Genomic DNA, 12,619 nt, shown 5'->3' on the forward strand with positions numbered 1-12,619 from the left:
GAGTAAAAAGATTAGATAGATAGATTTATGGGTGGGTAGATAGATAGATAGATAGACAATAAAGCTGGTAAAATGGTGCATGTTGAAAATATATTGTGCAGTACTTGTACTTTAACATTGTCAGTTGCAGAAAATGTTCAAGTGAATTATTTCATCATGGTGACGATATCGAGCTCATACAATGTGACCTATGAAATTATTGCTATTGTTACACCAGAGGCCACATTGGAAATGATGGTTGTTTGATAAAAATGGGAACTTGTGAAGAGAAATGTATTTAAAGGATAGTTGTTTCATTAAAGTATGCAAAACATGGAAATATCAGATATAAAACTTTAAGATTAAGCAGAGGCTGCATTAGAAAATAGATAAAAGGGCCACTGCAGCACTTTGGTATTGCACTCCTATTACATTGGGGGCACCCAGAAGAACTAAAATGAAACAGAATGATCAAGATTGATGTGGTAGAGTTCACTTTAAAGTTTAAGTCAAACTCTAAATATTCAGAAGCTTTCATTTCTCCATGGTCTTACACACAGAAGACATTAAACCTGTTTTCACAAGCGAAGTAGAAGGAGGTGCAAACTGTCATGAGTAAATTAGATTTAGTTGAAGTTTTTTTTTTAAAGGAAACAGTTGATCAAAAACAGGAAATTTGATAATGAGTGTTTTCAAAAGAATAGATTGAGAACTTTTAGTGCCTTTCAGTTACAGACATTAATTAGGGATGTATAATAATCTCCAACCATGTGTTGTATTTATTGTTATGTTTACTTATAAATGTGGTATTTCCCTTGCAGACAGAGAGGAGTTATATGGCCATCAGCCACTCTCAGTATGAAAAGATAAACATAAAATAAGATTTTAAAAAATGTGGTCATTTTCAACAAGGTCTAGAGAGTTGTAATTTGGTTGTATTATAGAAAATGTGCAGGAGAAATGTTTAATATTCCTTATCATAAGTACAGGAGGGGGGGTAAAAACTGCCATGAATAGAGTTGGTTTTATTGAATTATTTTAAAAGAAAATTGTTGTTTGAAAAAAACAAACACCAAATCTGCTTCCGAGTGTTTTCCAAAAGGCACTGAAAGCCTTTGAGTGCCTCTCTAATGACATAAATTAATTATCTACCAAAATGTTCCATATCAACTGAAAAACAGTCTCAAAATTCACAGCATTTGTTGTTCAAGTCAAGTCATCAGCCATTATCAGTGAGGTGATAAAAGTAAATCTATGTTTTCTGGAAAAAAACAAACACATTTAAGCCTATTTGCCAAAGCAACAAAATCACTTAAGATTTATATGTGTTATTCATATTCACATCATGATTGCACTCATAGGGCTTAACAAGGTGTGGCATCTGTCTTTAACCTTCACAAATATGAGGGCAAACTTCCTAAAAAACTAAAGTTTTTAACACGGGGAAAAGATAGAAAGTCACATGAGATGTTGCAACAGAGCATATCAACAATATTTACAACAAGACAGACAACATGTGGCCAACAGTCAACAGTAGCCTCAGCCTAAATTTATGTTGTAATATCAGTTGAAATGAACAAAATGTACATAACAAGACATATTTTATATTCCTCTGAGAGTTTTGTTACAGTAAAGGTTTAGTTAGGCTGCCCTGAATAACACCATTATGTTAAGATGGCAAGCTGTTGGAATGTGTGGAACATCAATCATTCAAAATGTGTTTCCTGAAGGAGATTACTTTTACAAAATGTTTACAAGATGTACATTATATCCCTACTTGTATCCATTCACTGCACATATTCTCACATTGCACATCATTTTCTTGTTTTTACTTATTATCACTTACTGATGCCTATCTTTGACTCTTGCAGCTTTAATATTGTAAATTTCCCTATAGTGGGACCAATAAAGGATCATCTTATCTTATCTTATCTTATCTTATCTTATCTTATCTCATCTCATCTCATCTCATCTCATCTCATCTCATCTCATCTCATCTCATCTCAACTCATCTCATCTCATCTAATCTAACTCAACCCTAACCCTTTCCTACATCATGTGTTAAACGCTCAATTGCACAAAATCGAATGTTCATATACACATGAACATGTGCATATCTATTTCTTATATTAATACTCAGCACAAACATAAAACCTACTTGACAATAAAACCTGAATCTGATTAATAATACTGTGCATTACGGTACGCAGTACCTGATTGTCCCTCTTGGTAGATCCTAATTGTATCATTATAATGATTATAATAATAATGCATCTTGAAGTTAATACTTGAAAACACATGTATGGACTCGGATCATCTTCCTCCTCGCTGGTTCTCTCTCTTCCCCACGATGCTTTTTGTTTCTGCTTGTATAAACGCTCCAGCAGCGGGTGACAGATGGCGTGACGCTACATAAGCCACGCTGCGCTGCACTCTGGGTAATTACGGTAGAGGAAGTCACCTCCTCCCCCACACCTCCCACTCTCCTCAGCTCCTCTGCCGGGGAAACAGTGCTCGGACAGCGGCTGCCATTTGGCGCAGTGTTGAGCTCCAGCAGTCATCTAATTTATTTCTCCGTCGCGTTTGTTCGTTTTATTTAATAGATCGTCGTCAAATAGTCACAATGAGTTCAATCAACGTGAAAAAGCTGAAAGTCAACGAGCTGAAGGACGAGCTGAAAAAGCGAAATCTCTCGGACAAGGGGCTGAAGGCCGAGCTGATGGACCGCCTGCAGGCCGCGCTGGACGACGAGGCCTTCGCCGGAGACTCCCCGCTGGACCAGGAAGCCGCGGCGAGCGAGGGTCTCGGCCAGGCCGCCGACCAGGAGTGTATGGGAGAGGAAGAAGAGGGCGAGGGCCCGGTAGAAGAAAGCATGGAGGCCAACGAGGGGGAGGAAGAGGAGGAGGAGGAGGAAGAAGAAGTAGAGCAAGAAGTAGAGCCAGAACCAGAGAATGGGGGCGATGGTGATCGCGCTGCCGAGGACGAAGAAATGGGCGAAGGGGAAGGGGAAGAGGACGCGGACGAAGACGACGAGATGGATCCCATGCTCAAGGGAGATGTGGACGACATGGAGAAAATAGACACGGAGGATGGTGAGCCCGGGGACCAGGCTGCAGAGGGTGAGTCGCCTGGAACGATGGTTGAAAATGTGTCTGGCTGGATGGACTGAGGCTGGCTTGCGTTTTTTCTGCTATTTCGTTAGCGCTAATGCTACCGCGGGAGGGAGCCGGCTGGGGATGGCTGATTTAAATGCGATACAACGGAGAGCGTCCATGTTAAGCTAGAGCTAGCGTGACCTCACCGGGCTAGCCGAAACAGTTAGCGGTTAGCCGAAACAGTTAGCGGTTAGCTAGCGGGAAGGTAGCATCGGTCCGTTTCGGTTTAGCTAACGCCAGTAGCTTTGCAACATTAAACTATTAATATCACGTACATTCTCGCCTTATTAGCAAGAATTAATTAATTAATTTAAGGAATTGGTGGGATACAAATTTATTTAGCTCAGTCTGGCTTTTCGTTTCGCTTGGTTAGCGTGTTAGCTTGCCGGCTAACGTTATTTTCTTTGTGTCTGTGGTGCAGCGCTAACTAGCTCGTCATCCGGTTAGCTAGTTCAATGGTTCCCATTGCTCTTAATGACGTTTGGCCACGAAATCGTTTCAGATCTCACTACCTGCATCATTTTTAAATCACAGAACGTGACGGTAAAATATTAAACACCGCTGCAGCGATAGTGTCGTTATGCCGCCTCCAGATCGGCCATGTCAATCATCCCAGGATATGAGTGGACATTTGCGTCGCTCCAATGAGAAAATAGCAATTTAAAGCCAAATTTCAATTAGGCCCAAATTCCTACACACGATGATTGTGGCAAACTGTGAGCAAGTCTGCGTGTTTGAATGCAGAAGTGCCGGGAACACTTGAACTAGCTGAGCCACAGCTGTGCGGAAGATGGGGCAGGCTCTGCTTGTGTAGCTAGCACGTGTTTAGACTGTTCTTGGTTTGAATAGAAAAAGTCATCTTGTTGGGTCAGTATAAAATATAGATGTACTACGATCAGCCATTTTAGTAATCTAGGTTACATATGGGGAGGAGGGGGCAGGTGTAAGTAGGTTTCCACATTTCCGTGCATGATGCTTTTGTCCCAGACATTAGACTTGTCCTCCACAGTGAAATAGACTTACCGAAATTAGTTTATTCTAAGCCCTTTAATGCAGGATTAAAGTCCCTTTACTTTGCAGAGACTTGTTTTTCCAGCCCCAGCAAATACTGTTCCCACTGTTCATTTGGACCAGCTTAAAATTACCATCTGGTCATTAGTGCTGTTACAATTTATGAAATATGATTGTATTGTGTAAGTGTACATTTGAGGTGTTACCTCTTAATAATCTTTAATATTGTTGATTGTGGTCGACACAATGTAACTAATGAACGGGCTTTGTGGGCCAGAACCCCACTGCCAGTCCGACCTCTCTCACAAAAAGGAGCACCTCATTCTATATCTTTGTTCTATTTTCAAAGGGGATGCGGACAAAGACACGAATGCTGATCAGAAGAATAAGAAGGGTGTTAAGAGACGCCGGGAGGAACATGGAAGGGGCTACTTTGAATTTATTGAAGAGAACAAATACAGCTGGTAAGGATGGGACAGAGCAAAAATGGCCTTCAGCATCCCTGAAGCGCCATCCATAGCTTTGTTGAACTGTATTGGCTTTAAGTGCCAATGCACATTTAACTATCAATAGGAAAACCCTCATTTTTAACTATTATACTATTTATTAACAGCCCTATGTTCACACACATGTTTTGAGGGTCATTCCTGAGTACATAAAGAGCCTTACCATTTACCCACTCACATTGTGTCTATAATGGACTGCATTCTGTAGCAGAAGTGCATCTATCAAGTCTCTGTGAATTTTCACATCTGTTCCTTCTGCCACTTATTGTTTTGGAAAGCCCATTGTGTCCTCAAGGTGAATCAAGGCTGCTCAAAGAGAACCCTGAGGAAAGTAGCAGATGTGCACTTTTGAATGGAGGCTGGGCGGGGAGGGAGGAATAGCCGAGAGGTGTGGGAGGAGGGGTCCACTGCTGCAAGGTAGCACACAAGGATGTAGCAAAAATCCCCACGTTTGGAACTTCCAAGGAGGAGCTCGCTATCGACCGTCCATCGTTTTACCTCGCAATGGTCCTTTTTGTTTAGTTTTTTGTTTGTTTTTTTGTTTTTTCTCACTGGTTGTATGACTTCAAAATGCTATTTCTGTCTCATGTATCATGTTGTGTATGTTATCATGGTGGGATAGTATGGATGTGTGTATTTGAAAGGCTCTTTTCTACCCCTGCACAGGTGACATCATGCATGGTGTGCATGGGCGTTTGAGTGTACGTGTGTACATACATGTGCTAATTTATTGGTCAGTGTTTTGTTTCCATTGCGCTTTAGACTTAATGTAAGAAACGACGGGAAGAGAATGAAATCGCTTTTTGAGTATTTTTGGGGGAAATTCTAGGACACCACAGTATTGTTACTTTTTTCCTGTTTTCTCTCCGTATCAAATTTCTTTCCCCAAGACCCCAATAAAAATTGATTCAAAAATGTTAATTATGTGGACCCAGTTCCCCTGGCCATCCACATGGCCACAGCGTAGCAGCAAATGTACAGGCTGCACTGACCATGTTCTCCAAATCTGACGATATATTTTCCAGAGCTACTAAAACTCCCTGCACACCATTTATTCACCACTCATCAAAATGTTTCCTCTAAAGAAATACTCCACCTGATAATGTGAGAACATTGCTTGAGGTGGAACAGCTCTGATGTGTTGCTGAAATGTCCCTTTTGTAGTTTCTTAAACTTCCCCCAAGAGATTTGGGTAAATAACATCAAGCTACAAAGTTTCAGTGCACTGTTATTGCTCATTTCAAGTTTCTAAGCATGGTGAAAACTTGCACTGCACAGTTAAAGGGGTCAGTTTGAGCTAGTTGTGACAGTTTGATTTGGCTTACCACACATGGGAGGTTAAATATAGCCACAACCACTATTGCTGTGACTAACCCACTGCAATCCTGGAGACTATAAATACAAGCACAGTAAAAATCAAAGCAGACCTTTCCCCATTATCACTTTCACCATTCAGAAGTACGAAGGTGTTTTCTTTCTATGTATCTTTCATATTTTAGATTTCGCTGGATTCTGCAAGGTAAGTGTTGTCTGCCATGGCCCACATTACAGCTGACTATGTAAACAGTTTGGAGGCTCGCTTGCTCATTTTACTGTTTTCTACTTTATGTTGTTTCCCCCCTAGTCTCTCTCCATTTCTTTCCCCCAATATTTTTCAGGAAGTGATACCCAAGAAATCTCTTATGTTCCATGCAGTCACTCTGACATATGAATCCTCTAATTTACTGGTTGGTGTCTCTTTTCAGGGCCTCATTTAAGTCTCCTGTGCCGCCTCTGGAGGAGGAAGATGAGGAATTTGATGACACTAAAGTCTGTCTGGATACCTGTAAGTGAACTCTATTCCAAAATAGGTCCAAAATGGTATTTGCTGAAACTTAGATGACAGTCAAATGGTATGACAGCAGTAAATTGAATTTACTGTCACTGGATACATATGGTTGAATTCGTTGTTTTTCTTCTTCTTGTGCACCAGACAACTGCGACCTGCACTTTAAGGTGTCACGGGACCGTTACAGTGCCTCATCTCTCACAATGGAGAGTTTTGCTTACCTCTGGTCTGGAGGCAAGGCTAACTATGGTGTGAACAAGGGCAAAGCCTGCTTTGAGATGAAGGTACAGTAACAATGTTGACATATTCTACATTTGAAAGAATTCTTACCCTGAGTGTTTATACACATGGAACTTAGACTGTCAACAGATTGCACCTGAAATCTTGAAACAATTTGACGAGATGACCTGAACATTCTGATTATGTGTTTTACTTCATTTCAACAGATTACAGAGAAAATCCCAGTGAAGCACATTTCCAGCAAGAACATGGAGATCCATGATGTGCAGGTTGGCTGGTCCCTGGCTACTGGCACTCTGCTCCTGGGTCAGTTTCTTTACTTAAATTAGCTCTGAGCATTTACTATTAGATGTGTCTTCCAGGTATTCAGTATCAGTGGACTGAAGTGGCCAACATTCAACTTTCCATTCCCCCTTGTTGTAGGGTTTATTTCACAGCTTTAATGTTGTTGAATATCATTGGCATGTTACTATTGATACAACTAGTTGCTATGATTCATACAGTCTGATGATAGTAGGACTCAAGGTACTGTGCAGTATTTTTGATAGTTTGGATCAATGGTTTGCATCAATTGGATGTCTGTAAGAAATGTTTTATGAAAACATGGACTCTCTCTACACTGGGTGTATTTACATGAAGGTCAGCCAATTGTTGGCACTAAAAACTGCACCGCCATGATCCTCTGTAAGAAGCACTCTGCCCCAATAGGTCCCTCTAGTGGTCTATATGCATCATTACATGTTAATGTAAAATGGCTCCAGTCCTGGCCTATTGCCAGCACAGATGACACGAGCTCCAGTTACTGAGACATGGTGTCTTAATACAGAAATATCATGTCTGTAATTCAATCTATTCGTCAATGAATGTTTCTATATTAATGTTTAGGTGAGGAGCTGCATTCTTACGCCTACTCTGGGAAAGCCAAGAAGACCACCAATTGTGTGACTGAGGACTTTGGAGAAACTTATGAGGAGAATGATGTCATCTGCTGCCTTATTGTAAGTAAATCATATACTGATAATTTGTTGTCAGTTGTTACTCTAGTTTTTCCTAACCTGTTTTTATCAAACAACCTTCCATTTTGTTTTCCTTGTAGGACTTTGAAGGTGATGAGGTGGTGCTGTCCTTCTCCAAGAATGGTGGGGATCCCGTCATGGCTTTCCAGTTCAACAAGGACACACTGAATGGCCAGGCCCTTTTCCCCCACGTCATCTGCCACAACTGTGCCGTGGAGTTCAACTTTGGTCAGATGGAGACTCCGTACTTCCCTCAGCCCCAGGGCTTCACCTTCCTGCAACAGATCTCTGTCAGTGAGCGGGTCCGTGGACTCAAAGGTCCACAGACCAAGGCAGACTGCGAGGTGAGTGTAGATTCAGACATCACTGATGTTGGGTTTCTTAATCATGCAAAGACAATGTATCTTTCGTTATGAGTCTCAACATATCAGGCCACTTTCATCTAAATTCTTTCTTTTCTGTAGATCATCGTGATGGTGGGTCTGCCAGGCTCGGGGAAGACTACATGGGTGAAGAGTCATGTACAGGAGCACCCTGGAAAATACTACATCCTTGGCAGTGACACCATTGTGGACAAGATGATGGTCAGTACTAATAATGGCTCTGTGACAGACCTGCCTTATGGTGTGTCTTTGAGTGTCCGTCCAGCGAAACAGTGTTATTTACTCTCTTTCATTCAATACAGATTAACAGCCTGAAACGCCAGTCAAAGGACATTACAAAGCTGACAGCCATTTCCCAGCGAGCACCACTTTTCTTGGGAAAATTCATTGAGATTGCTGCCCGCAAGAAGAGAAACTATATCCTGGATCATGTAAGTGGTTTCTGAAGAAACAGAGCACTGCTTTTTCTATGGTACAGACATAAGTCACAGTATAATAATTAAGTGTCTTTTATCACTTTCCAGACCAACTTGTCTGCCCCAGGCCAGAAGAGGAAGATGTGTCTGTTTGCAGGCTTCCAGCGTAAAGCTGTAGTGGTCTGCCCCTCTGACGACGACTACAAGGAGAGAGTCCAGAAGAAGGTGGAGAGCGATGGCAAAGAAGTGCCTGAGCATGCTGTCCTCAAAATGAAAGGTAAAAACGAATACTTTGGGTATTGAACGGTACATATAATAATATTACGTCGTTCAAACCTTTATCATGTCACCTCTTGTTTTCCTTCTGTAACAGGCTTCTACTCACTGCCTGAGGAGGGGGAGAGCTTCAATGAGATTGTCTATGCTGAGATGCAGAAGGAGGAGGCCGCCAAGCTGCTGGAACAATACAAAGAGGAAAGCAAGACTGCCCTGCCTGCTGAGAAAAAACCCAACCAGGGAAGCACAACACCAAAGAGAGGTGGTGGCCTGCGTGGAGGTGGCAGAGGCGGCAAGAACCAGTTTGGCCGCGGCGGTGGACCTGGACAGAGAGGTGGTGGCCGTGGAGGCTTCCAGAACAGAGGCAACTTTAGAGGAGGTGGGATGGATATTTAGGCATCTAATTTGTTCACAATGCATGTTCTCTTTGAGAAGGCTTTGTTTTTGAAGAAGCATGGATCCTGACTTGTGCTACTCTTATCCGTCTTCAGCTCCTGGTCCTCGTGGCGGCTTCAACCGCCCACCTCGTGGCTTCCTGCCTCCACCAGCCTTTAGGGGAGGATTCCCTAACCGCGGAAACTTCAATCGTGGTGGTGGCCCCATTCCCAGCTTAGGTGGATCCCCCAGGGGGCCCCCAATGAGGGGTAACATGGGACCCAGAGGAGGACACATGAACAGAGGTGGCCCAATGCACAGAGGCAACATGAACAGAGGAGGTGGAGCCAGCATGAGTCGTGGTGGAAACAGGGGACATCCCAACCAGGTGGGATTGATTATGATACTTGTACATCATGTTATTCAGTTTGTAGCTTTCAGAATATCTATTGCATTGAGAACTGTGTGATTTAATCTGCCATTAAATTAAAGGTCTCAACGTAAACTGCGGAAATTGGCACATTTAAACTTGATGTATTTTCAGTGAAGTAATTTTTCCTCCTCGTCTCTATAGTTTCAGCCGAGAGGTGGTAACCGTGGCAACTTTGGCAACAAGAATGGCAACTTTGGAAACAACAGGAACAGTGGAAACTTTGGAAACAGGAATGGCATGGATAAGGCCCAAGCCTTCAACCAGAGCTGGCAGCAAGGGGTCAGTATTTCTGCATTTAGGAAATTGTCTCTTATCTCCCCCACTGTTCTTTATAGCATGGATGAAGAAGGTGAAATGTATTATTCAGACTCTGGGTTCATATAAAATACAACAGGAAGTAGATGAAAAGAGGAGAGAAACAATGTAATGTGGAACATGAATACATTTATACATTAGAGATTAGGTAAGAGTGAAAAGTTTCCAGCAGCCACAAACATTTCACTTGACAATCTCTGTTCTCTCAAAGCATCATTGTAGCAACTTCAGGTTTCCTTAAGCCTGCTTCTTGGTAGTTTGACCACAAGTGGGCCGAATAGAGAGGAGTGCGAAATGCTCAGAACAGAGACACCATGACTTATGGACACTCACTAAACCTGTGTGAAACAAAGTTTGCTTGTACGTCCATCTTGCGGCATTGCCTGCAAATACGATCATCATTTTTCATTTCATCTGTTTTGTCAGAAAATGTCCAGAACCTCTCCCTCTGAAATGTGATTGACTATCATCAATCTCAAGAAGATCTTTAAGGTTAAAAAATGAGTGGGCTGGAAGAGAGATGTGAAACACTCAGCCTTTACCCTGCTTTAGGTTCAGTACTAACGTTTGCACATGGTAAACCTTATGTCTTGTGTCCCTGTGCAGTTTTGGAACCAGAAGCCGTGGAGCCAGCAGTATCAGCCTGGATATTACTAAGACACTTCTAACGGTCTGGTGGCCGACACAGAGATCCACCTCTTGCCACGGAACATCCCTCCACCCCACTATCTGATTTTTTTTATTTTAATTAATCATTAATTTTCATTCTTGTCCTCAATCCCACTCTAATTAATCTAAAACCCACCCATTGACTGCCAAGACGTGAAGTGATATGGAGCAACAACATTCCACATCAGAGAGACCAGGCAGCCAGAGTGTTATCAGAGCTTTATATATATATATCATCTGTATACACATGTAGATCATGGGTTCATCTCTCGTTCAATTATCGGATTATTTCTTTTTCATTTATTTGTATATTTGATTCATCCTTTTGACCACTTTTAACTGACATGCTTTTAAAAGAGAAATCTGTAAGATCAGAAACATTTCCCTCCAGGCAGATGTTAAGCAAGTTATTATTTTTTTTCCAGGGTTGTGCATTTTATCTGTGCTGTGGTTTTTGTTTTTTTTTTGTTTTTTGCTTTTTTATTACAAATTGTAAATATTTGTTTTGGTTTTCCATAGTTTGTATGAGAAGTTTAAGAAAAGGTATTGGTTGAAAGGAGCCGTAGCTTCTCAACAAGAAGCATGGTAGCTGATTATATTGTTAGACTGTACATGTTAATAGAGTCCACTGTGAAGAATAATTACAGTGGCTTCTTTTTGTCTTTTGTTCCCCCTAGAAAACCTGTAACCTAAACTCCATAGACCTACAATAAACAACTCGTTGGCTTTTTAACATTCTTGCTGGCTTATGACTTTTGATTCAGTTCAAAGGTGTGTAAAAGACCTTTGAATGGGCGATGGCCTGGTTTGCTACTTCAAACAACACAGACATCAGCCCTGTTTTCACCTTATTAGTCAAGTACGCAGGGTGTCCTGTCTTTGATAAATCACTTTCAGTCTTGTAACTATTCTAATGCACACTGTCTATGAAAAAGTATTTTGGCTGCGCCATTTTAAGGATATAACTAAGCCATTTTTTAATGCAACATGTAATTTTTATTATTTGTATTTATATTAAGATCAGGGCACTGACTAGATTTGCTTATTAGAAGAAAATGGTTCCTTTTAGTGCGGTAGACTTCTGAAAAAATAAACAGCCTTTTTATGTTTGTTTTTTTTCACGTGTATAATTTAATGATTTATATCGACGAAACGATTTCAATTTCCTCAACCAATTCTACTGATGCCGGTTTAGCACAAAGTGGTTGGACATAGGTGAAGTTGCTCATTCTCACCAGCAAACCTAAAGGGCTACACAGTCTCACATCCACACAACCAACAGCTAACAAACATTTTCAGCTGGAAACAGAAGCAGAGAGAAACCTTTTTTATTTTTTTTTTCTTCCATCTGTTGCAATGTTTTCAAAGCTCTCTATAGAGTCTGTGGTGACTGTGGGTCCCAGCAATAACACTTCTCTATGTGTCCCTTTATGTTATCCAGGCGGAGGTTCCGTTTCTGTTTCAGCACTAGAGCAACATCAGAGCTTGGAAATGGACAATTATAGTAGATCAGATCAAATTTGTTGCAGTGACTCCATTGTTTTAATTTTTAAACTGCCCGTGTTATTTAATAACCATGTAAATACTTCACTGTTACAACCATGCACGAATGTTCATGAATTAATTGACTTTGAGTAATAAGTGTATTGTGATTAAGAAAGTGTTAGTTCGCCAGAGTTACTGCTGTGTGATGAATTGTCGATTCTACTTAAATATGTGGGCAGCTTGTGCCCGTCCTGTGTTATCGTACTTGACACATAAATCTAGAAGAATGCAAGCTTTTGATTTTACAGTATAATCTATAAAACAATGAACACTATATTTTTATCGCTTTATGTTGCAGGTTGTATATCAGGTCTTTTATTATTAAACAAAAGTTGCAAAAGCTTTGAGACTTTTTCGAGATATGTTGTCTTTTCTATCTGATGGTTTTTGATATTTGTGTTGGAAAAACAATTGGGATTGTACTTTCTTTTTTTATTTGTCTCAACTCGATTAAAAGTAAGACAAGCTGGTA

The 12,619-nt window shown here is 41.0% G+C and overlaps 1 protein-coding gene across 1 annotated transcript; it reads left to right on the forward strand.

Moving 5' to 3' along the window:
• Nucleotides 1-2,424: 2,424 nt before the first annotated feature.
• hnrnpub (heterogeneous nuclear ribonucleoprotein Ub) lies at nt 2,425-12,619 on the forward strand. The gene is made up of 14 exons (XM_020091742.2): nt 2,425-3,098; nt 4,495-4,609; nt 6,397-6,476; nt 6,624-6,763; nt 6,926-7,025; nt 7,605-7,717; nt 7,816-8,079; nt 8,200-8,319; nt 8,421-8,549; nt 8,643-8,811; nt 8,908-9,189; nt 9,302-9,573; nt 9,760-9,897; nt 10,540-12,619. The coding sequence occupies exons 1-14, from the start codon at nt 2,603-2,605 to the stop codon at nt 10,588-10,590; spliced, it is 2,469 nt and encodes an 822-aa protein (XP_019947301.1). The 5' UTR covers nt 2,425-2,602; the 3' UTR covers nt 10,591-12,619.

The sequence above is a fragment of the Paralichthys olivaceus genome, chromosome 19, assembly GCF_024713975.1.
Source record: "Paralichthys olivaceus isolate ysfri-2021 chromosome 19, ASM2471397v2, whole genome shotgun sequence".
NCBI classification, from domain to species: Eukaryota; Metazoa; Chordata; class Actinopteri; order Pleuronectiformes; family Paralichthyidae; genus Paralichthys; species Paralichthys olivaceus.

What these genes read in the sequence shown, in the direction of transcription:
- hnrnpub (XM_020091742.2), top strand. Translation starts at nt 2,603, where the DNA reads ATGAGTTCAATCAACGTGAAAAAGCTGAAAGTCAACGAGCTGAAGGAC. An exon ending in CCATTGTGGACAAGATGATG is followed by an intron (nt 8,320 to 8,420) that starts GTCAGTACTAAT and finishes CATTCAATACAG; the next exon opens with ATTAACAGCCTGAAACGCCA. An exon ending in GAAACTATATCCTGGATCAT is followed by an intron (nt 8,550 to 8,642) that starts GTAAGTGGTTTC and finishes ATCACTTTCCAG; the next exon opens with ACCAACTTGTCTGCCCCAGG.